This window comes from Rhopilema esculentum, chromosome 8, assembly GCF_057945365.1.
Source record: "Rhopilema esculentum isolate cy_ngs chromosome 8, ASM5794536v1, whole genome shotgun sequence".
Classification (NCBI taxonomy): domain Eukaryota; kingdom Metazoa; phylum Cnidaria; class Scyphozoa; order Rhizostomeae; family Rhizostomatidae; genus Rhopilema; species Rhopilema esculentum.
This window is the reverse complement of record NC_142822.1, coordinates 7,930,141-7,955,299: the sequence shown is the minus strand read 5'-3', so window position 1 is coordinate 7,955,299 and position 25,159 is coordinate 7,930,141. Positions and strand designations below refer to the sequence as shown.

Here is a 25,159-nt window from a genome sequence, read left to right as displayed (position 1 = left end):
ACAATCCTTTTCTTGTTTAACAAAATATCAAACAACTTTGCCATTTAACTTTTTCTAGTACATAATGCCACCTTTCATTAAAAAAGTGGAATTTTATATTATTAGGATATTTCCTTTAAACATCATTAATTGTAGAAAATTGAGTTTTGAGTGCTGGCATTAGGGCATGATTTTACGTAGTCGCTTAGCAGGTGTCTTTACCCATTTGCCATCTTTTTTCAAACTAAGCTATAAAGCAGTGATGAGGATTGCAGCAGTTGACCCTTATTCCCATGAACGCTACTACTTCAGGGCCCACGCCACGAATTTGAAAGTGGAGGGCAAGGTTTTCAAAAGTGAGGACCAAGGCTTGCAATAGTAGGGGGTGAAGGCTTCTGTCCTCTTTTACTGCAGCTTTAAATCTACTTGCTGGGAAAAAAAGAGGGGGTCATTGTTATTCCCGCCTCCCTCCCGAGAAATCTTCTCAAAATCCATATTTGATTTGAACGATAAAATATTGACAAAAATCATTCCCCAAATTTTCCGATGTATACAGTATACAAAATTAACAAAGTTCCATTATTCAAGAAGAAATGTGAATCCGTGACCTCAGACAGATGACAGCCTCTTTGTGGCTGACGCATGCGTCATTGTCGAAGTTCGATTTGTGGCGCCAAAACAGAAGGTAGTGATAAACGAAAGCAGGATTTGCAGCAGTCACGAAAATGTACATAAAAAACATAATTTTGGACGGGTTTAAATCATACGCCCAAAGAACAGAAGTGTCTGGGTTTGACTGCAATTTTAATGCCATCACTGGACTCAATGGCAGCGGCAAATCGAATATTCTTGATAGTATTTGCTTCCTCCTTGGAATTTCAAACCTCTCACAGGTAAGGCAATTCACAGAAAAAATTCTTACTATGAACAACGACAGAGGCTTTTGAAATACTTAAGATGTTTCTTAAGAATCTTCATTGATACTTCGTGAATTTAAATGTGCTCGCATACAATATTTTGTAATCGTTTACGTTTTTAGGCCTAAAGCAAAAATGGGCCAAATATTGTTTTGATTCATCATAGCGTTATTAAGCAGACCCTGCACATCTTCCATTTTAATACAATTATTAACACAGTTCGTGTAACAAAACTTTATAAACAACTGGAACTGATTTTAAAGGTTTTAAAAGAATCTTTATAAGTTTAAAAAATTTTCTGAGACCTGATGAACCATTTTACAATATTATCTAAAAAGATTGGTGTTACCCTCACTTGTTTTATTTTTCAATGAACTAGGTCAGAGCTGGTAGCTTACAAGAGCTTATTTACAAAAATGGGCAAGCTGGCGTGACAAGAGCAACAGTAACTATTACATTCGATAACACAGACAAGAACCAAACTCCAATTGGATATGAAAGTTTTGATGAGATCACAATCTCAAGACAGGTTGGCTATATTTGATATCATCATCATCATCATTACATTTACATTTAACAACTCTTTGGGTCATACAAATGTCTGCCCAGTCAACTACAACATTAAAATTTTAAAATTTACTGAAGTGATTTCGACATAGGTTGTAAAAGGTATCCGAATTTGCCTGCATCACAATACTGTCTGGCAGGCTATTCCATACAGAAACAATTGAATAAAAAAATGAAAACCCATATTCTCTTTTTAATGTGAATGGAAATTGCTGGGAAAGCTTTTTTCAACTTTTAGAGCCAATTAATTTTTAGGTTTAATTTTAAGGTATAATTTGCTGCAAAACCTTAAAAGAATTTGTTAAAATTTATTTTACAACTTGTAATATAATATATTTGCCATAAAACACGAATGTGTTGACGATTTTATAAATATTCCAATTCTTTTCAATTTGAGAAGACAACACCAAAATATTATGAGTGTAAAGGTATAAACCAATATATCCCTGATATCATTGTTTTGGTAACAAACAGTAAAAATAAAAATTGACAAAGTTCTTCTTTAAATTCTTTAAAAAAAATTCTACTCTTATTAATTCTGTTTTATTTACTTTGTGTAACAAGTCCTGATTGTGTATTCTCCAGATTGTACTTGGTGGACGAAACAAATATCTTATTAATGGGTGCAATGCAAACAACACCAGAGTCCAGGATTTGTTCAGATCAGTCCAACTTAACATCAACAATCCTCATTTTCTCATTATGCAGGTATAGTTTCATATTGTTTATTTATTTTGAAACTTTATTCATTGCCTCTTCAATCAATTAGAACAAATCAAAAGGGAAACAGTAGCCCTATAAGGAAGAATTAAGCAATAAAATTTGTATGGAAATAATGCCAGAAACACTATATAGAGTTTTTCTAAAAAGTCTGATGTTGTTTATCCATGTGACTTCACCGGAACCAACATATTGTTATAGAAAACTTTAGGTCTCACAGACAAAAAGTATTATTGTATGTATTTGTATTATGTATTTGACATTAAATCAATCTTTTTTCTTGATGTAGTGACCAGAAAGTAGGGAGAAAATTGTAATGATCCGAGCCCTCAGCCAATCAAAGATTTGACCGTTATTCTTGCATAATATCATTTTTATGTTTTTTTAGGGTCGAATAACCAAGGTGTTGAACATGAAACCTGTGGAGGTAAGGCAGTAACTCATCATCGTCAATAGGCACAAATGAATATCAACAATTACCATCAGCCTAATAAAATTAATTAGCATAATTATCATAATCAGTTCAAAGTTACAAGAAGTAATGGGTAGACTGTACACAGTGGTGAACTCTGCATAAACAATTTTAAATGACACTAGCACAAAATGCCTTTTGCTTTTAACTTGTGAACTAACTCTTTACTCTTATTGTTTTTATCTATCTCTTTTTCTCTCTTCTGCTATTAATTCAGTTAATCTCTTTAAGTAGTTACAAGTTGGTACAAAGTAATTTTTTATATAGCTGGTTTTACATTTTGATATAGCAATTTTGATATTAAATATTGGCAAAAAGACATGCAAGAGTATTCTTTGGTTTTCTTGCCTTCTGTTAGAATAATCAAGTTTGGTGAGATTGTTTAGATGATTTGAGTTGCAGTATTTGCTAAATCTTCTTGTGCTACATGGCATCTTTCCTGGAAGCCCCTATTGCACATCTTGTCAACATATGCATTACTCCTGTTTTATTCATTTATGCTAGAGAGCTTTGAATTTAACTTGAGCTTTTCATTTCTTGGTTAGATCTTGTCAATGATAGAGGAAGCAGCTGGTACCAAAATGTATGAGAGCAAAAAGCAGTCTGCACTGAGAACAATAGAGAAAAAGGAGAGCAAACTGACTGAAATTGAAAAGGTTTGAATGCCTAGTTATTTAGTTTTTCTTTTTTGTAATCAGTGACTTGAATCTGAGCTGATAAGGACTTTTATTGCAAATCCTCTTTTTTTTATATATAATGATCACAATGCATCTTCTTTGTTTGCAGATTTTAAATGAGGAAATCACCCCAACAATTTCTCGTCTAAAAGAGGTGTGTTCATTTCACTAATATTTGTATACTGAATTATGCTATATCTCAATGAATCTGTGTCTTTTATGACTTTAGTAACTATAAAAAAGGGGAAGAAATTATCCATTCCTTCTTTGATGCTCTCGTTTTAGGAACATCATCAAAAGAAGAACCTAATGGTCCTCTCTAAAATCTCTAAGATATCATTAGATTTCCATAAAATCTCTAAGATCTCCTCAACAACTCAAGATTTTTTGCATGCAAAACTTTACAAACCTACATGTTTCGCTATTCCTGTGTTTGGGAGGCATGCTAGATGCAGCAAAAAACATAGTCTTGCATACTCTGATGTATAAAACAGGACAGTGCTTAGTTGCTACTCCAAGTTTATGCTTTGCCTAGAGATCATATTTACTCAAATAAATGACTCAAAACCATTCTGTTCTCGATTCCTAAGAGTTATTTTGCATAATTCACACATATAATTTCATTCAAGTTTTGCAAAGCCCTCAAGCATCATGAAATCTTTTCATAGGAAAGATCAAGTTACATGGAGTACCAGAAGGTTATCAGGGAAATTGATCATTTGAAGAAGCTGTGCATTGCATATGAGTTCCTTAAAGCAGAGGTGTGTAATTCCTGTAGTTTTTGCTTTTTTATGATCTTGTGATATGAATTCTTTCATTAAACAACAATGCTTAAAAATATTGTAAATAGAATGGCTAGTCACTTTCTTGGTTGTATAAGCTTTTGTTTTTTAAGGTATCCTTATTTGAGAATCCATTGCTTCTTTGTATTATTCTATAATTGTTTTTTTAAATCTTTCAACAGGAGTTGAAAAAAACATCAGGTTCAGGCCTTGATGAGATGATGGAAAACAAACAGAAGCTAGAGGAGAGATTAAAAGAGGTAATTCAAGACATTTTATATTCTTGCTTTAAGAGTTAGAAGCCTAATGTCACATCAATTGTGCTCAAATAAGACAGCATACTGTTCTGTAAATCAGGCATATGAGACAAACCTGGCTGTTTGAGGCAGGCGGTCGCCCGTCCACGCCTCCATGCTCGCCTCCAGTTAGCAAGATGAGTTATTCCTAGCTTGCCTCAATGTCAGTTTGCACGTTAACCGTTCACATTGGTCTTCCTTTCATTTCTGGACACCTCCTGAAGTAAAACTAAAAAATTGATAGCCTGATCCTCTATGTTTTGACTTCAAAATAACATTGATCACCTTTCAATCTCTCAGGAAGTCATTTACTCCTTTAAACTGGTTAACTACTTTACAGGTTACATGGAAAACAAACGAAGCATTTTTAAATGAAATGCAATAGCAAAGAGAATCTTTTGAATGGTTTCCTTTTCATCAGAATGCTATTTCGAAGGCCAATTGAAATGTCATTTGACAGGGTGGCCTTTAAGGTATTCATAATATTCCTAACACATGAAACTCGAATCGTGAGATGATGAGTAACCAGAAAGGATTAACTGTTGAGCTAAGAAAAATTGAAATAAGTTCTTGAAAGAAAAATTGAGGAGATAAATGAAAAGAAGATGGTGACGTTCGTTTGGTGCAAACTTGGCGCTAAATAACTTTAAGTAATTTAGGAACAACTGTGGTTTCTTATAACTCGCTATAGGCCTAATGTTAATTAAAATATACAGGAGATCCCCCACTGACAGATATAGCTTTTTAAGGACCGGTACGAAACTTTCACCTCTCCAAATCTGTTAACCTTAGAAATTCCAGTACTAGCTGAATTGATTGGTTCGGCTTAATAAATCGCCTGCCTGACTTTGCCGAAAAGAGTGATGTACTGCTCTCCTGCTAAAATGCTCATGGCCAGGCCTGATGGGAGGTTCCTGATTCGTGTAAACGATGTCAAAATTCATTATGTAAAAAAAACTTCACGGTATGAAAACTTAGAATCTGCTATCCCCCCATATCGCTTAACATTTTACCCTTGTTTAATGAACCCTTCCCTCAACGTGTTAGCCACTCACCATCCATCCCCCATATATTACTGAACTTCTAAAATTCTGCTCCCCTTAAATTGTTATGATATTGCTCTGTGTTAGTCTCATAACAGCGTCTACATGTTAATCACTCAGTGTGTCTTGTGAATTAAAAAAGTACAAATAATCCAGATGATTTAATCCTCAAACCTGCTAAGTACATCACTCTGGTTTAACAAATTTGCTGTTTAATAACCCTCCTTTGCAAAAATCTGCGATTTTAGTCCCTACAAAGTTTGTTACATTGAGACTGAACTGTATGTGGTCGACAGTCTATTATTTCACGATTTATATTATTCAGTGCTAAGTTTAACATGGCAAAAGCAGTGTTATCCTGAATTTTATACCTAGCTTAGTTACTCATCCTCACAATGTGAACGACTGTTAACTCTCTACCTCTCTCATTGACAGTTGGAAGAAATAACAAATAAAATCAATATTGAAATCCAAGAACTCCAAAGCCGGAAAGATGCAGTGAGTTTTATAATTTTTTTTGTTTGTAAATATCTGCTGAAGATTGGGGACTTAATCTTCCCTGTCATAGACCCAATTAAAGGACTTTATGTATCCTAATTCATTACCATCTTTGGCACTGGCAAGATGATATATCATCTCTAGCAGTTGTCTTTTCAATGAGGATTTTCGTGACTGATCATTCAAGAGGCTTATTACAAATAAGGTGCTTCCTTTTTCTTTTGGTGTTAAGCTATCTGTCTTTGCTTGGGATGTGAGTTTTGATATAAATCTCCAAATCTACATTTTTGCTGTATAATGCATTCTATTCAATTCCCCATACATGGATAAATCGGTGTATAGAACTCGTTTGTTCTAAGATCCAACTTCAAGTTACATGCTTTATACAATTGTCATTAAAACAGAGTGTGTATAGCCTTGTATAATGGCATCGAACATTTTACAACAAGTTGGTAGGCCGTTATTTTCGTTAAGTCTTAAATACACATGTGTTAAAGGCAATACAAATGATCCATAATGCAAACAGACATAAACAAGGTGATCTTCTTGAATATATTTGCTTATCTTTTGTCATTTCAGCAATCTGGCGGTGTTATGAAAGAGCTTGAGGCCAAAGTTAATGAAATTTCAAAGGTTAGTTTGCTTGTATTGATCTCTTTTCGTATATATCTCAACATTGCTCTAGACAATCAACTAGCATAATTTTTAATGTTGCTTGAAAACTTATGTAATATAGTCATACCAGTTGCTGCAATCGGCTTCATTTCAAAAACAATCTTCCTTTAGTAAAAACACAGTCATTTTTAAAAACAACTTCCTTTTTATAATGATTCGAAAACATAACGACAGTGACCTTAAATTGTCAAATAAGTGCCGAGCGCCCCCTAACCTTCGAATTTGAAACTGTTGATTGTTTATAAAGAAGATGGCGCGTAGAATGGCGATGGTGATGACAGTAAATGGACATTTGGATTGGCTTTGAGTAGAGAACTGACGATTTAGTCTAGTTTTATTTTTATTGCATGCATTCTAGAGAAATAGCATAAAAACTAACAAACACCCCTCTTCGAATGAGAACCCATCTTTACATGAGTGCCTTTCCCCTTTTAACAGTCTTGTAGCTTCTTGCAGTGTTATCTGCTCACCATAGTCTGTAGTCCTTTGTGTAAAATATGTACTCTACTAGTTATCGATCCGTTATATAAATAGCTTTTTAAATAGACTTTGCTTATTAAAATTAAAAAAAATCCACGGGAAGTAAAAGTAACAGAGGAAACAATTTATTCCAGTTCATCCTCTGTCCATCCTACTTTGTTTTTTGCATTCTGAAAAGATTGCTTGAGCTTTTATACGCGACTACTTTTGTAAGTGCTTGCCCATGCTTCTTCTCGTTACATTACCGAAGAATTTTGCACCGTTAGTTTAAATAGCTTAAAGAATCTTCCATATGTGTAGGCCGATGTGCAAGTAAACTCCGATCTGAAGTACGCAAGAGAAGCATTAAAAGGAGAACAGAAAAAGAAGAAAGAAATCGAGAAGAATATCGCTGATGTTTGTATTTTCATATTCAAAACCTTTTTCCAGAATTCCTCTTAAAGCATAGCTGCTACTGCACAAAAATATTTGCCAAAGATCTGTTGCTTTTTTAATATTTTTCAAAGTCAGCATGGCAAGCATCAACTTTTGTTTGAATTTTTGGTCGATTGATCGTATTTTCACCTAAAGTGTAGAAACGGATTTTTGCTTTCTAAAAAGGTGGATATACCTAACGATGGACTGAATTTTTATGAGGAAATTACCATTAATGCAGCTGTGTTACGGATTTAATTCCACATTTGGTATCCACAGATTGCACCAAACAGCGTGAGAAGCTTTCTTCATCCATATCCCTCATGGTAAAGAAGGCCAGAACAATGATCTAAAGTCCAATAATAATTTGCTTGAAATTAAATCAATTCGACATAGATTTTGCGAAATTTGATAATTTTTGAAATGTGATCCGAATTTGGTATGTTATATGATATCGCTGATCGGTGCAGCTCTGAAGTATGCTCTGAAGATCTTAGAGCAAGAGTGAATGAAATTTTGAAGGCCAGTTTGTTAGTATTGAGTACTTTTGAGTCCTGTATTTTAGAAACATCCAAGCAGCTTCAGTAGAATTTTTATATGTCCCCTGACAAGCAGACAAAATTGCCTCATGTAGGATGAAGCTCAGCTCAAAGCGAAAGAGAAGGAAATCAGTAAAAGAGGGGATGCCTTGAAGAAGCTTGAAGACCGAAGTAAAGAAGATGAAGAGGCGATTGCTGCTGCACAGAAGCATTTCCACGCAGTGTCAGCGGGTTTATCAAGTAACACTGATGGAGAAGACAAAACACTCGCTGATCAGTTGATGGGTAAGGCGTTAATATCGATTGGTAGCAAACGCTTTCGTTTTTCTAAAAATTATCAATTATATACTGTTCTTTGCATGTGTCAGTTTGGAACTTTTCCTTTGAGCGTCTTGAATTTGGCAGGGGATTACAATTGAAAATGCTCATTCTGTTCCTAGGTACTTAGTGTAACTTATATAATTATTGTTACGTATACTCCCTTCAGGTCCACATGTGTTTTTAAACCAGCGCCTTTCTCATTATTTGTCAAAACAAATAAATATCAAAAGACATAACAATTAACTCTTTGAGAAAATATTTGCTTTAGAAAATTATTTGTTCTTATAACGGAGCGTTTTTTGTCGATCTGGGTGGAACCTGCTACAGCAAACCAACAGAATCATTTAAATACCATTAATCCATAAATCATATTTCATGCAGATGTCATAAATGTTTCTTACTTTTGTTGCAGTTTTAGCAAATTTTAGCTAAAAAGACATTGAAATTATCCAAAGAACTGGCCTAAAAATCAATCTTTTTTCCAGACTGCAAAAATGCTATCAGTGAATCCGAGACGGAGATTAAACAAGCAAACATGAAGTAAGAAAACGAAATATGTTGCCTTTAATTCTAACGAATTTCTGTTTATTTTAAACAATTTTTCTTTTGAACTACTTTTGAAGACTTAATATCATACAGGAATCTTAATTTTCCTCAAAAAAAGTCATCCTTAGCCCAGACAAGGATTTTATTCAAAAGTTTCTCCAAAGCACAATAAAAACATGCCTTGTAAATAAGCTGAAATTATTTTATCTCAAATTGCCTTCCCATTTATCTGCCCGAATTACCTTAGACTGTAAGTTTCTTTTAAACTTTTGCTGATTTCAGATTATCACGATTCTAGTATTCAAAAGAATTATTGATTGGTTTTTTCTTTTTAGGCTAAAGCATTCAGAAAGCGAACTGAAGAAAAAACGGGCGGATCTCAAATCAACCGAAAAAGGCTACGAAAAAGACGCAGCGGTTGCAGAGAAGCTCAAAAAGGAGCAAGAGAAAATCGAGGTGGGTTTCATAAAAAGAAAGAAAATTGTAGGAAGATTGTCTCGTTATAGGCAGGGCCATTCTTTGTATGTGTAGCTCTATGCTGATTGGTCACTTTAGGAATGACCTTTCTATAAATACTTTGTTCCAATGTCTGATTGGTCACTTTAGGAATGGCCTTTCTATGTATGCTTTGTTCCAATGTCTGACTGGTCACTTTAGGAATGACCATTCTATGTATCTTAAATTCCAATGCTGATTGGTCAGTTTAGGAATGACCATTCTATGTATCTTTAATTCAAATGCTGATTGGTCAGTTTAGGAATGACCATTCTATATTTGCCTTTTTCTAACTGAATGTTGAAAGCAGTGCAAAACCACAAGAGATTAGAACGTATGCAAGATATGGATACTGATGAATAAGCTTATAATCACCTAATCGTGTATTCGTTGTTAAAAGTTATTTTTGTTAAACATGCATTTCTTTATTCTAACAAAGTTTAAGGTGAATAGCTTGGAATATTGTTGGTTTGTTTTCAAATGAACTTTGATTCAAATGAAATGTCTTTTCAATTCAAACTGAAAAAATTGCAAAAATATTAAAATAATTTAAACAAGAAGTGCTGCACTTGTCAGGCGATCGATTTCTAGAGTACTGGCATTTCTTTCAAAGAAGCTTTGTAAAATATGGCAATATGCAGTTGAAGTTTCAACTTTCTTTTAAGCAATTTCAGTAAAAGATTTCTAGCACTTACAGAAGTTTATGTACATCCTTTTTGGGAGCATCAAGTATTATTTAGGTGTCTCGCCCGAGTTATTTTACTTTATAAAATGTTACCTAATTTTTGTCTCATGAAGTAAGTCAATATAAAATGTTCCTATGATTATTTAAAAATATTCTCATGATTTACTTTTATAATAGAACTCCCTGAAACAATAGTATTTGAAACATTTAGTAACATTTAAATAAACTTAATACCAAGAACTTTCCTGAATGTGTTTTTTGACGTTTTAGCATTTCCTTTTAGGCCGACTTAAAGAAACTCAATTTCGTCGAAGGAAAAGATATGGAGCTTGCAGGAAAAGTGTAAGATATGCCATCTTGTGAAAATATCATCTAAATTTTGTAATTATGATAAATTTATTTATATGTAGCCTTGTTCTTTGGTTCAAATGTTTTTCTTAAAACATCCAATTCAAGTTGTACTTCTTTTTACTGAACAGCGGGTCTTTGGAGAAAGAAGTGCATCACCATCGGCAAATCATTGAAAACTTGGAACTCAAGTATGCATTATAGCTTTTATGGTTTTTCTATTCTTTTCGATTCTATTTCTATTCGATTCAAATAATGTTTTTGTATGTGTTACCAAACATTTTATCTCGTACTGGCACTATTTCAAACAGCTTTGCTTTCAATTTGCAATAGTTGATTGTAAATCAAACGTGATTGACTGCATTTGAAGTCCAGTTCCCTTCAAAATAGTTTGAAAATGATTATGTGATGTAGACAAGTTTCTGTTTTTGAACGAGATCATTTCCCATCAAGCTATAGCCAAAGGTTTCTAGCTCATGCTTCATTTTTCAAAAAATGCTGCACCAAATCTTTCTTTAATAGATGTTTACTTGATAAAAGTTTCTACGTGTTCAGGATTAAAAATTGTATTTTACCGACCAATTTGAATTTTTACTTAAGTACAAAACGCAAGTTCTCAACAAATGTACATTTTAAATGAATGAGCGTTTCCCGAAAGATACTCCAAAGTCGGATGTTTCTGCCACTTTCCCTCCATCTATTAACAGATTTTTCAGCTTTCTGCCTTGATACACTATATATACGGTATATTTGTCTCAAGTGAATTTAATAAATAGAAAGTTAGCCTAAATAGTATATCTGTTATTTTGCTTGAAAACTTAAGGCCTCATTCGAGGAATGCGCAATCAAGGGGTGCTTTCCTAAGCGACGTTTGTGGGGGGCAATTGCTTTTACCTCCTCTGCCTGCAGACAGATAAAAGCAGGTGGAAACAGATGCCAAATGCGAAATAATTGTCTCATTTTCGACTTTGTTCACTTCAAGGTTTCCACATTTATTCTTCGACTACAAAAGCCCCACGTCAAGTTTTGATCGAGCAAAGGTACTGTGTTCTTATCATTATAAAACAGTCAAAAACTTTGCGTTTGATATTCCTTCGTATTTGAAAACGTGAAACCTGATAGAAGTAAACAACTGCATTTACAGGGAAAAATACATTTGTAAATTGAAGTTGAATAACATAAAAATTATGTGAATATGCAATGGAAATGTGAAGATATGATTGGATTTCTACCAATTTTAATTTTTTCTTTCTGCAGGTGAAAGGTCTTGTCTGCAGACTTATGAAAGTCAAGGACATGAGAAATGCTACTAGTTTGGAAGTTACAGCTGGTGGGAAGGTGTGTACTACCCTGAATATGTTTCTGTTTTAAACGAGTAATGAGTTTAGCTTCCAGGCTAAACGATCCGCTACATATTATACAAAACACAGCACCCAATAATGTTCTCAGCAGCCAACTCTTTGATTAACTGAGAGACCTCACCACTTTTGTTTTCTCCCAATGTTATTGGCCAAACAGCTCATATGTATGTAGATTCCTAACAACAAACCCGAATCACAGCTAAAATAATGCCAATGTTTCGACTGTTTCAGCGACCACGTGTACTGTCCTGTACACAAAAATATTTCATGCCTCCAGAAAGAAAGATTCTGGCTTATGCATATTTTGCCCGGTTTTTCCTAATACATTGCCATTTGATATTTTGGCCTCGAAGTGCAATCTTCAAAAAGAAAGAAGACTTCTATCACACAATCAACAAACACTATAAAGGAGAAGTAGCACCCAGTCTCATTGGCATTTTCTTTTCGCAATCATTTACGCTGGTTTCCTATTTTGGTGCATAGACTTCAAACGAAATTTTTTTTGTAAACACGACCCTTTACCGAGCGTTGATCAAGCAAAAAAGTGCTGATCCAAGGATTTAAGGAAGTCAACAACTGGCAATAAGGTTCAGCAGCTTTCGAAACTTTAAATGTCTTCAAATCGTTCAACTCTGCACCTCAATGATGCAACACTTTACATAGCTTACTGCGGGTGAAGACCTTTATGTCGGTTGAATCGTGGATGAATGCTGGGTGATTTGCCCCGGGCTCCATGCCGCTCTTTCATGGCTTTCTTTTCTGGAATGCAACAATCGAAAATCGATCTGTATAAACGCAGAAAGAGAATGTACGAAGCCAAGCGAAAATGAGAACATACTGTACCTTTAAGGCTATGTTCACATTGCTCCATATTCATTTTTATCCGTTTTCGTATCGATCTGTTTTACCTGTTCACACTGCTCCGGATACATTTGAAAACGGTATGAAAACGATGAAGCGTTCACAATGCTCCGCTCTGGATAAAAAGGAAAACGCCACGAACTGGTTTACAGCACTTGCCACTGCTAATAAACTTCAAACATCTCACTGCCACTAATATTCCTCCGAGTAGTATGCTAACTTTGAGTTAATCAGCCATGTTAAGAAAAGTTGCTCAAATTGGCGCGGTCTAAGTATCTTGCTGTGTTGTTGTTGGTGTTAGCGTTTTCAAAAGCCTCCGTTTTCAAAAGTCTCCGTTTTCAAAGTGCGTTTTCAAAAGTCTCCGTTTTCAAGGTGGAGCAGTGTGGACGCAAGGCACAAACGGATACTTTTTTATCAGTTTTCATATGAATACGGAGCAGTGTGAACGGGGTCTCAATATACAAGTTATCTTGTACTAGGCTATTGATCGAAGAATGAAAATTTTGAAATCTTGAATCTTGAAGCCAATATTGGAATGCAAAATTTTGACTTTTCTAAAAATCGAACCTGCCATTCTTTTTATTTTTGCAGAATTGAAATAGAATTCCATTGAAAGGGGGTCGTATTAAAGTTGATAAAAGTTGACTAGGAAGGGGGGTTGAATTGGCCAAAAATTGGTTGACATCAATTGCGAACGAACCCTTATTTGAAAACCCACTCTAGAATCATCACAAGGGAGCAGTGGATTGGACCGTGTCCGTTCTGTCCAGGCGACACATCGTTTTGGATTTGAATCAAACCAAAACATCCCCTTAACTTAAAATGATATTTTGTTTTATACATTAGTGTTGCGTTGCTCCTGCTTGAGAATTTAGCCGCATCACGCTCCACTGCAATCATGATTGATTTCATCTTCTGGTAGTCAACTCAAGTTAGCTTCCATTTCCTTCATCCGATCATACAGCTTTTTTAACTTCTATTCTTTTCCAATGTCTTTATTCCATTTGACTAGATTTCTATCCATTTTCAGCTCTACAATGTTGTTGTCGACTCAGAACAGACTGGAAAACAATTGTTAGAAAAGGGGGATTTGAAACGAAGGGTCACGATTATCCCCCTTAACAAAATTTCATCAAAAGCTCTTAGTGCTGATGTGATTAAAAAAGCAAAAAATCTTGTAAGTTACCCTATCGAACTTGACTTTTATCTAAATTTTTATTTTTAAAGTTTGCGAGTGTAAAGGAACATTTCTTTAGATTCACCATCTCTTGGAATTTACATAAGAAATTTTAATCGGCACCAATCCATCATAAATGAATTTACTGAAAATTTCCAACTTATATTTTAAAAAAACAATAGTATACTCAAAAGTTCTTTACTTGTTAAATTTATTTTGTTATTGGTTTCAACATGGCGTGAAACAGCGGTATTAGAACGCATGGTCCGGAACGAAAAAGCGATAACAGAAAAAAATGTTTAAATTTAGACTCACAAATCAGTCATTATTCTGTCAACTGTCAACGTCTTTGTTGCAATAGCGAGAACAAGATAATGTCGAATATACTTTTCTAATAAATCGTATACTCTGGTGTAAGTTTTTGTTAAGGCCATCCCCCTCATACTTTGTCAACTAATTACGTTTCCTTTCAAGGTTGGGGATGCAAATGTCAGCTCAGCATTGTCTCTGGTTGGCTACGACAAAAATATCGAGGCTGCAATGAAATTCGTCTTTGGCTCTTCATTTATTTGTAAAGACATGGAAGATGCGAAAAAGGTTTCAATGATATGACTGTCTATTTGATTAAGCTCACTCCCTTATAACGAACAGGCACCCCTTTTTACCATCAAGTATTGAATATGCCCCCTTCTCGAATATGCCCCCTTCTCGAATATGCCCCCTGCTGTTGAAACTGGTGGTATTAAGAGCAAGAATCCAAAAAAATTTTGCTGTTGTGTGTCCATGAATCAAGAAGCTTCCGTTTTCTGCCTGTGTTCTAGCACTGTCACATGCGTTTGTTTCAGTCTCTTTTGTGCCTCGATTTTCACTTCAAACCAGTATATTTGTTTAACACTTCGTTAGCTGCTCTTTGAAATAATTTTGTGTTCGGGAAACAGTTCCTCCAGAAGTTTGATTCCAAAACGTTTCTTCCAAAACAATTATCATGCAATTATCTTTTGGGTTCTGTTTGGAAGCATTTTCAAAAGTTTGACCAGGTTTGACTCTTTGATCAAAATTGACAAATACAAGAGGGCCCTTGTTGACCTTAACCGATGCATTATGACACAGAGATCCAAGGCAGCCGGTGAGCTGCTACCACCTTGTGCTGGAGAGAGATTTGAAAGGAGATGGCAATTTTAGAAAAGAATGGGACATTGCTGCAACAGAAAAGATGTCCCTTTTTTGTTCTTCTGGCTAGGCCCTTCAAGCATGAAAGTGCGTTCCTTTCAGAGTCCATGACGGCACCATAAAACTATCTACCATGATGACAGTTATCTTACTTATATGACCTTGCGTCTTTCTTCAGGTGACATTTGATCCTGAGATCAGAACGAAGTCGGTCACTATCGAAGGAGATGTCTTTGATCCAGCCGGCACCTTGACTGGAGGTGAGACAATCCTAAACTTTAGAGTGCGGTAAAAAGTTCTGTAAAACTTTATAGAATACTCTATGCCTTTCCTTTCTCCGAACAGTGTTTCATCAAAAAGTGCACTTCCTAATCTTCAATGTCATTTTAATGTAGACCAACACATTGTTCCGGAGGGAGAGGGACTGTTTCAAGACTTTTAGCGGGGATTGTAGCCAAGTGACCAATTAATAACCTGTTCTCTACACCAAAACTTTAGAATGCAATTATTCAAACTGAAACAGAGCTTCTAAGTTTTGTCTAGCACCATCCAGATAATGTTTATGTTACAGTTCAAATGTCTGAGGGATTGAAATTTATCGTGAAGAGTGATTTGTTTAGAATTCGCAAAAAGGAAATTTCAAGGATTTTAGAACACCGTTATTTTGCAGCGTTGATTTTTTATAAAGAACCTATCCTCAAGACTTAGTTCCCTTGGTTCCTTGTTTTTGAACCTTTTTTATCACATTTTAATAACAAAAATACAGAAAGGCTCCTTAATTTAAACTGAACGTTTAGTGCCCTTATGGTAGCACAAGCGCAAGATAACATTGAAATTCTGAAATTTGCTTATAATTGTGGCTAGAAAATAAGGTCAAAAACCAGAAAGAAAGCAAGCAAGAAAGATATATGTATAAGTACATTGTCATTGTCCTTGAATTTTTTTATCTGTAGGTTCCTGTTAAAGTGGTTCCTTGTGAAAAACGTTTAACTTGGTCTACAATTTTTATTTAGCTGGATGATAAGTTTGTATGGCTTGTCTGTAAAGTTTGCTTTAGTATAGCCTTGCAGATGAGCGTTAAGTAGTTTGTTGTTGCTTAAATGTATGCAGTTTTTTGAATTTTTTACCTTTTTACCAGGTGCTAGAGCCCAAAGAGCATCAGTTCTTGAGAAGCTTGAAGAGCTCATGAAAGCAGCTGACAAACTGAGTGAGAAAGAGAAGCTGCTACACGAAGCGAAGAAGGAACTTGCAATTTTGAAAAGAAATGCTGAAAAGTGAGTACATGCTCAGACAAATACGCGGTCGTTAGTTTCGACACACATTTGTTTCGATTGTGATTGGTCCAATTCCCAACTCGTTATTCGATTGGTCATTTGTTATTGACATGTCAATTTTGACCTATAAGGTATTATAATACGTGATTTTTCAATGGGCACGTGACTATTGGCAAACACTTTATTTTAATCAGACCCTAACATTTTTGAAGCATTGTGTTGTTTCTTTCAACGAAATCCTGCACTCTGAAGATGGGCAGCTTATGTAATACTTTTTACCCCTTAGCTACGACCGCTTGAAGCAGCAATTTGATTTGAAGTCACGCGAGGCTGAGCTGGTGGAAGAGAGGCTCAAACAAAGCACGCATCATCATAAGGTCGAAGAAGTGAAATCACTGGAAGATGAGATAGGTAATGCTGCGGAGCTTTCACTTCTCTCTGATTTCTTCTCGATAATTGCTTGCACATGGGCTTAGTCAAAAAGAGCTGCGTTTTTCTTTGCCTTGTTTGTTTGGAATAGTTGGTTAGTGCGACGGTAAAGCTGTCGCCTCCGGTTCGAGTGAGGAAGCTTCTTCGCAGTACGATGGGAACAGAAACTCCTTTCTTGCCCAACGGGAGCAAAGGGACAATTTCCATTTGATCCTGGCTGTTCTAGATAGGTGCGGTGATCATAGATAAGATAAACCTGATGAAAAAGCTATTACCTATTTTGATACGGCCATGATTTTGAAACTCCCACGTAAATCTATTCTTATAATGAGACGTTTTGTGCATTCCACATGTCCGTAAAGCGTAATGGCTAACTAGACCAGCTAAGCCCGGCCGTATCTAAATGGCAACTTCTCCCGCTGTTGCTTTTTCGTTCTATAGGTTCCCTGGGTGGTAAGGGACAGCTTGCACATAAATCCCATCCACCCCTAGAAAGGTGCCGTGCCACATCCAAGAGGCTTACAGTTTACTTACAGGCTGTGCTTGGTCCTCAATGTTACCGGCAACTGTTGTATATGATAGCTCCTTCTAAGTTACGATATTTTCGATCAAAATGCTGCGGGACAAAAGTGCCATATATCAAAATGGCCTCGGACACAGGATGGTCCATGCTCTTACCTGCAAAGGTATGTTTTGGTGGCGGTGCTAATAGTATTTTGGTATGCCAGAAGTATTAATTAGAAAATAGCATAAGCAACCGCGTTTTCATTATAGAGGCTTCAAAGGCTTCAATTGAAAAGGCGAATGAAACGAAGACAAATGCAAGCAAGAAGGCAGCTGATTTGGAGTCAAACATGAAGGTAAATTACTTTTAGCTAGGCAATGAGTTTGCAGTTTAGTTATCAGCGAGTTATCAGATCAACTCCCCTTCCGACTCCCCCCTCCCCTTCCGACTCCCCCCTCCCCTTCCGACTCCCCCCTCCCCTTCCGACTCCCCCCTCCCCTTCCGACTCCCCCCTCCCCTTCCGACTCCCCCCTCCCCCCTGTTACTGAAACGTAACAATAACGTAAGAAGTACGGCAGAATGTTCGTTGCACTTCTTTCTTTCTGCTACCTTTTTATGGCACTAAAGAAATTTTCGTTTGTCGGTAAAATGACTAGTGCAATCAAAACAACAAAAACAGACTGTGCATGATAATTATTACTTATTCATTATTATAGTTTGTAAGTTATATCATATTGGCTCTATATTACTGCTTCTCTTGGTCATGAATCTTTGATTTTTCAATTATATGCCGATTTTTAATGCAAGATTACAGTGATGAATTTTAATGATCTGATGTTAAAACTTCAAGTTTTCAAAATTTGCTTAGAGATTCATTTATCTCTCGGTACAGAATGCAAAACTTCATAGAGAAAAAGAACTCAAAAAAGCAGAGGATCAGATGAATAAGGCGAAACAAAGAGCTGAGAACTCTACCAAAGAGTTTAAGGAAAAAGAACAGGTTTGGTTTTTTATTGATTTCTTTTTAGAGAAGAGCACGTCTTACTGTACACCTAGGAAAAGTTAACGACAAGTCCTTTCGTAAGGTTCACTTTGAAACCTCATTAATCAGTTAACACACAGTTAACCCCTATATCTAAATCAAGCTTTGACTGTATTAGGTAAATTTTGGGTGTTTGTTATGTTTTCTGTCTTCTGCTGTGTTAAAAATTTGAAAGTTTGATGGCTAAGGACAAATGTCACAAATAATCGCTACCTGGAATACTTACGTGCGAGTATTTAAGGTAACAATGTCAGATGTTGGATTGATTTGAAATTTTAAGATCAGTTGGTTACAATGAATTCCTCTTGGTATGGTTTGTGACAAAACATTCTGTTTTCTTGTAGGAAATAACCGAAATACGATTAGAGGTCGAGGAGCTGCAGAACGAGATTGCATCATTGCAGGAACAGGTTTAGAAAATAATATTTTAAACTTTTTGCAATATGAATTTAAAAAAAGCACGAAAAAGCGGAATTTAACCAGTTTTTCATATACTTCTTAGAATATATAACGTTGTCAACTAAAATTTAAACATGAAGAATTTATATTCAGATGTTGCCTTTGATTGGCTCATTTTCCGACCAATCAGCGACTGCTAGCACCTCACGTGGTTTAGTCCAAGTGAGAAAACAAACTTTCAGTCTACCAAAATCAGGCGTCAAATTTCTGTAAGCAGTGTCGAAACATATCATTTTGATTTTTTTTATCTTTCATTTTTTCTAATAAAAGAAAGAGATGAAAACCCTTATCCGCCGGATGAATTTTGTGTTTTGATATTTGATCAGAACAAGTCAAGGCCTTTTAATGTTTAATATCTGATGAAGCCCTGTATGCCGGGGTAGGGATGTACCGGATATCCGGTAGGCCGGATAATCCGGCGCCGGATCGCTGATTTTTTTAAAATCCGGTTCCGGCCGGATTTGTTTCCGAAATCCGGCCAGTTGCCGGATTTTCCAGAACTTTAATCATAACTAAGAAAATTTGGAAAACCAAGTCAGACTCCCTTCATACAGTGATTAAAAATGGACTTTCCAGAACTAAACAATATCGACGATAAAACAAGCGCCTTGAAAACAGATTTGAAATGAAAGTGCTCGTCATCACGAAACAGGAAGACTGGATGATATAATTCACAAATTTGGTCCAGGGTTGCCAGAGCGGCTTTTTAGGCCAAATTTTTTAATTTTTGGTTTTTAGATTTAGATTGCCTGGAAAAATTGTTTTTTGCTTACTACTTAAATATGACCTTGTTGGCCTTTTCAGCAGACGTCCAAAATTAATAAGTAATTACTACATTCATAGAATAATTAGTAGTTAACTACAAAGTGTTAACCAAATTTCAAATTTTATCACCTAACCTAAATATTATCTTGATATTAGCAAAGGGTTTTGGAAAAAAGTAAGATTCTTATCAAAGCTAAGAAATTATCTAACAGGCACAAGCGTAGAAATATAACCAGTGCCTGCTCGATGGATTCTTGAGAGAGTTTTTGATTTGGCCTTTTTATGAGCATTTTGGCTTAAATTGCTCACCAGTCTAGCCTTCGTTTGTAAATTCAATCTGGCAACCCTGAATAGGTCTCTTTGATCTTCTCGCTATACATTTTTTCGCAAAGTGGCTCAAAACTTTTTATTACTGAAAATTCTATAAGTGGTCAGATTATCCGGTAGAATCCGGCCGGATATTCCACGAAGAAATCCGGTAAATCCGGTTCCGGCCGGATTCTGAAAATCCTGATCCGGTACACCCCTATGCCGGGGCGAAATATTAGTATTTGTTAAATTTCATTTATTTCAAAATTCTATTCGACTACATTGAATTCTCGCCGTCGTGTTACTTTGTTTGACTATTATTCGTATTATTACTCATTTCAAGATTCGCAGAATCTGGCGGACAGCATATCCTGCGCCTAAATCTTTATACAGTTTTTAAATCTTTGGCTCTGTCTTTTTGTAAAACACAGAATTTTAGTTAATCAATATTAAAATGGATATTTTATCTTGGATAATATTCCCACCGTAGCTGAAGTCTTTTGACGAGTCTTTGGCCAAAGTCCAAACAGAGATTGAAAAACACGAAGAACGAGTTAACGAGAGCAAGGTACATGCTTGATCTTAGATATTTTCAAAAAGATTAAAATCTTGATCTTTTAGGCATCCATTGTACGATTACCAATTTCTTGTTTGTTCAAGTGCATTCTTTCTATTGGCGAGTCTCCTATCATTTTTTTGACGCAGAGGATTCGCCTTTCTCAAAGCAATTTTTCACACAATCTTGTATCGGTTGGAACTTTGGACATTGTATGACGTTGCTTGCTGCTCGTATTAAGCCTGTACAGCTCTGCCTATACGGCATGAATCACTAGTTGACAGATCGGTAAAACAGGACATTTAGAAATTTTATAAGTTATGAATTTAGTCAATTATTTCAAAAAATGTTTGCAAATTTAATTCGAATAAAATTAATTCAACATCTTTATTCTCTGCAAAATTTGATAGAGGGGTAAAACAACAAATTTAGAGATTATATAAACTATAAATTTAGCCAAAGGTTAAAAACAAATTTTACAAGTTTAATACAAGTAGAATAATTTGGATCTCTTGATTTTCTTCAAGCATTCTATTATGGATCCGCTTGAAACTGTCTTTGGGTCTTTAGACTCAGTAAATAAAAAGATATCTCTGATTTTTCCAGGTGATAAAGGAGTAAACTCCCCTTTGCTTTCAAGAAGCATGTTTGTTTGCATTTTGACGCCAATCATCAAACCCTTTGCTACTCATTTTTTTTTAATTATCTGTTTATAGTCCTAAAAAAGCTCTAAGATAAAAACGATAAACAAACACGAACATTTTGTCGTTGATTGATGCTTTTATGAATATAGAACAAACTCGAGAAAGCAAAAGATGAGTTGAAGCAGCACAAAGATTCTCTCAAAGCCTGCAGCCAGGTACGTCAGCTATTTATTTCCGCTTTGGGTGAATCATCATCTGAATTTTGTTTCCATTCCGATTTGAACTATCTTCTTCATTGAAAATCTTGATGAGCCTCTTTTCGTCAGTGGGATGATTATGACTGGATGTCATCTGATTGTAGCAATTAAAGTTATTTTGTTTTTGATGGCCTACTTTTCAGCTATCAACAACGTATCTGCTACTTTTTGTGGACACTGCCTGTTGAATGATTTATTCAGTTCTTGTTTTGCGCGAATAGTCATTCCTTTTAAGATTGTTCTACTTTTCACAAGATGGATCACAAAAAGTTGTTAGTCAATTTGTAATTTAGGGGTTGCATAATGCGTTTCATATTAATTTAGCAAGCTGATAAACCGTTTATGAGTGTAATAATTGTTCTGAATTTTTGTTGTTGCTCTGATCTAAATCCTTGGAATTTTGACTGTGAGAATCAAGATATATTTGAGTTTGTATAAACTTTTCGTGTTGCAAAGGAACTAGTTACACGTCCTTGGTCAGTGACTGTGTCGTGTTGTAATTAGCTATTAGGTAATTCTCAATGGAGATTTTAATCTTTAGTGGGTTTTAAAGTAAAAATAAGACCGATTTCTTTGTTAGTTTCATATACTTCGAGTAGATATTAATCGTTTTTTTTTAATGACCCGACCGTTTCTCTTTCAAAAAAGGCCATTGCAGAGAAAGTCAAAGAACAAAATCAGTTAGCCAAGGAAGGAAAAGAGGTTCAAATCCAACTGAAAGAGCTTGAATATGACATTTCAAAGAATAAGAAAGACAGCCAAGATGCAGCCAAAAGGGTAGGCTTGAATTTTTTTCACTTTAAGACAGATTGCGAATTATATTACTTTTTACAAACGCTTTTGATTCCCAAACAGACTCAGTAGTGGGTGTACATAAACCATCTCAGAGTTCGCGACGCCACGATTGAATCCTATTGTTCTATAGCTAGTTCCAGTCTCTCAGGTTGGCAAATCAGCAAAAAACTCACTTTGGATAGAAATCCTCTTCAGTTTTTTTGGCCGTGAAACTTCTTAAGACCAGTGAAAATACTTTTAGCATGAAAATCAGAGTTTCGTCGATCAACATGTTAATAACAGTGGACGCGGCCCTCGGTTTGTCACATACACAGAACATAGGCCAAATGCTACGATCACACTTAAAACATTAACAGTTCATAGTCGTCTCTCTGTTATAACTGTGGACCTTGTTTAGTGTTGTGTTGTGTTGTGTTGTGTTGTGTTGTGTTGTGTTGTGTTGTGTTGTGTTGTGTTGTGTTGTGTTGTGTAGCCTAGCAAGTGAATTATCATAGCCTTCTTGTTCAATGAATTTAGCCTTCTTGAAGCAGGAACTGACGAAACATTCATGCAGACAAGGCCAAAATTGGGCACACCCTTTTGTCTGGGCTATAGTTAAGCCTTCCCTCAGTGTAGACTGGTTTATTATTTCCCTAGGTGGAACATATCCTTGCACAACATGACTGGATAGCCACTGAGAAGCAATACTTTGGGCAGCCAAACACTGCTTATGACTTCAAAGCTACTGATCCAAAAGAGGCAGCAAGGAAGTTGACAAAACTGGAAGAAACTCGAGACAAGCTGAGCAAGAATGTTAATATGAGGGCGATGACAATGCTTGGAAAAGCAGAAGAAAAGGTAATTTTTTATTTCATTGTATCTAGAGATATGAATCTATGTTATGTAAGTTTTATTATTTTGTAAATATTTCGATAAACGATTGCAGTGTATTTTTGTAATTACACTAGTGGGATAAGGGTAGTTATTAGCTCTTAATGTATTCTGATGGAAAATTATCAAATTGCTATTATTTCGAGCTAGTTGTCATAAATATACTTCACTTCCTTTAGTACAATGATTTGATGAAGAAGAAAAAGATTGTTGAGAACGACAAGAAAAAGATCGAAGAGCTAATACAAGAACTTGATGCAAAGAAGAACGAAGCGCTGAAAAAGGCCTGGGAACAAGTCAACAAGGTAGCCAGCCAATTGGTTTAAACCCAATCTTTTCGGTCTAATGTACAAATATATTGAACCTGCGATCATAATAAAATGCCTTTTTGTTTGGCTTGATTACCATAAGAGGATCTGAATTTTTGTCATTTGTCTCGTGCTTTTAAAGATTCTCCTATTTCTCCAAGGACTTTGGTAGCATATACTCAACGCTTCTCCCTGGTACTAATGCCAAATTGTCACCACCAGAAGGACAGACTGTGCTTGATGGTCTTGAGATCAAAGTAGCTTTTGGCAACGTTTGGAAAGAGAGTTTGACGGAACTAAGCGGCGGTCAAAGGTACAATAGTCTTAATCTTTTACTAACACAATATTGTTCTACTTGTCAGTGCTTATACCTTGCAAATCTGTCTCTTGAAGCATAAAACTTTCTGGAACTTTGAAGCATAACTCTTTTGCTTTAAAAACTGTTCTGCAAAAGTATAGGAATGCAGGAAAGAGCACGAAAATGAATGGTAGCAGGAGGCTCTTATAAAAACTCTCACTTCGAAGTCTTGCTTTTAATATCCTGACGTTAGTGTTCCAAGACTTGTTCTAAGCATTGTAGTGTTTCAAAGTAAAACAGTTTTTTATTGTTCCAAAGCCTTTTTCATGTTCCAAAGCCTTTTTTAATGTTCCAAAACTTTACTCCTTAATTCTAGGTCCTTGGTTGCTTTGTCTCTTATTCTGGCTATGTTGTTGTTTAAACCGGCTCCTATTTACATTCTGGATGAAGTTGACGCCGCCCTTGATTTGTCGCATACACAGAACATAGGCCAAATGCTACGATCACACTTCAAACATTCGCAGTTCATAGTCGTCTCTCTTAAAGATGGCATGTTCAACAATGCCAATGTCCTTTTCAAGACCCGGTTCATCGACGGAGTCTCAACCGTTGCAAGGTACACTCAGAACCAGCCTTCATCTTCAAAAACAGCAAACAAGCCACTGCAGCCTGAGAAAAGAGCGCCCCAAAATGCCTCAAAAAGGCCAAGGCACCAGTGAACGCAACATAATTTAATTGATTTTGTATAGTGTATTCTTTATTAAACTAGTGTTTTTAGTTGAAGCAAACAGAAACATAGCGGTGGATACTGCAATCCTAAATCTATCGCCCAGGCCTGATGTCAGTATCGCCTCATACCTCTAGCAATCGATTCAAAGTCCCCTCGAATAAGCCCCTAATCCTGAAATAAAAGTAGTAATAAGTACTCCTCGAGTCCATGGCAGGAAAAATTGAGTGTTAAATGTATTTTTATTAAAAAAGGAAAAATTGTAGAGGTTGGCTCGGATGTCCCTTTCTCTTGGCCTCACAGTTTTAATGAAGATTTTTAGATTTTTGTAAATGCCACTGCAGGAGGACAGTAAATTCACGGCTAAAAGCCACATGATACTGGCCAAATGATTTGAAAATTTTGAAATACAGGGTTCAGTTTGGGTCGTTGCATATTTATTTTACGACTCCTACAAAAAATTTTGCCTTGGAATTGGATTATCGATGTTTTTGATTCTTTATATGAATTATGATTTTTTACACTTGCTTCACTTTCGTTTCTTTTCAAACCAACATAAGACACATCAGCTTGAGTCAATCAAAACTTGTCACTCTACAAAACATACATGATCAGCTTAGTCTCGTAACGGAGGCAGCTGGGGCCCTAAGGAAAAAAATTGAGATGGGGCCCCAATTTACGGACTGCGAGAAAGTCCCATCATCGTTGTAGAGCATGTCAAACACAATAGCAAGATATGAATTGATATTTTTTCTCGTTAACTAGGGGAGCTGAGTTATAGAAGCTTCAGTTGAAAATATTTGAAAATTTTTAATAATGAGGTGAACCTGGATAGATTTTAGGTAAACTAGAAGTCATTGCTAGGGCCCAATGTGGTCAGAAAGACTCAGGAATGACT

General features: G+C 35.8%; 1 protein-coding gene across 1 annotated transcript; it reads left to right on the top strand.

Moving 5' to 3' along the window:
* The first annotated feature begins 625 nt into the window (after positions 1-625).
* Positions 626-24,791, top strand: LOC135694497 (structural maintenance of chromosomes protein 2). The gene is made up of 33 exons (XM_065213269.2): positions 626-872; positions 1,276-1,425; positions 2,049-2,171; positions 2,572-2,610; positions 3,201-3,311; positions 3,442-3,486; positions 4,001-4,093; positions 4,297-4,374; positions 5,889-5,951; positions 6,531-6,584; positions 7,407-7,502; positions 8,155-8,344; positions 8,866-8,920; positions 9,262-9,382; positions 10,390-10,448; positions 10,586-10,645; positions 11,437-11,494; positions 11,712-11,792; positions 13,707-13,853; positions 14,328-14,450; positions 15,202-15,283; positions 16,162-16,297; positions 16,584-16,708; positions 17,501-17,586; positions 18,124-18,231; positions 18,618-18,683; positions 20,297-20,374; positions 21,156-21,221; positions 21,912-22,040; positions 22,695-22,895; positions 23,108-23,233; positions 23,398-23,549; positions 23,911-24,791. Exons 1-33 carry the CDS (start codon positions 705-707, stop codon positions 24,251-24,253), a joined length of 3,612 nt encoding a protein of 1,203 aa, XP_065069341.1. The 5' UTR covers positions 626-704; the 3' UTR covers positions 24,254-24,791.
* Positions 24,792-25,159: the final 368 nt, after the last annotated feature.

Coding starts and splice junctions, on each gene's coding strand:
- LOC135694497 (XM_065213269.2), top strand. CDS start 705: ATGTACATAAAAAACATAATTTTGGACGGGTTTAAATCATACGCCCAA. Junction 10,646..11,436: donor ATTGAAAACTTGGAACTCAA/GTATGCATTATA, acceptor GTTCACTTCAAG/GTTTCCACATTTATTCTTCG. Junction 22,041..22,694: donor GCCAAGATGCAGCCAAAAGG/GTAGGCTTGAAT, acceptor TTATTTCCCTAG/GTGGAACATATCCTTGCACA.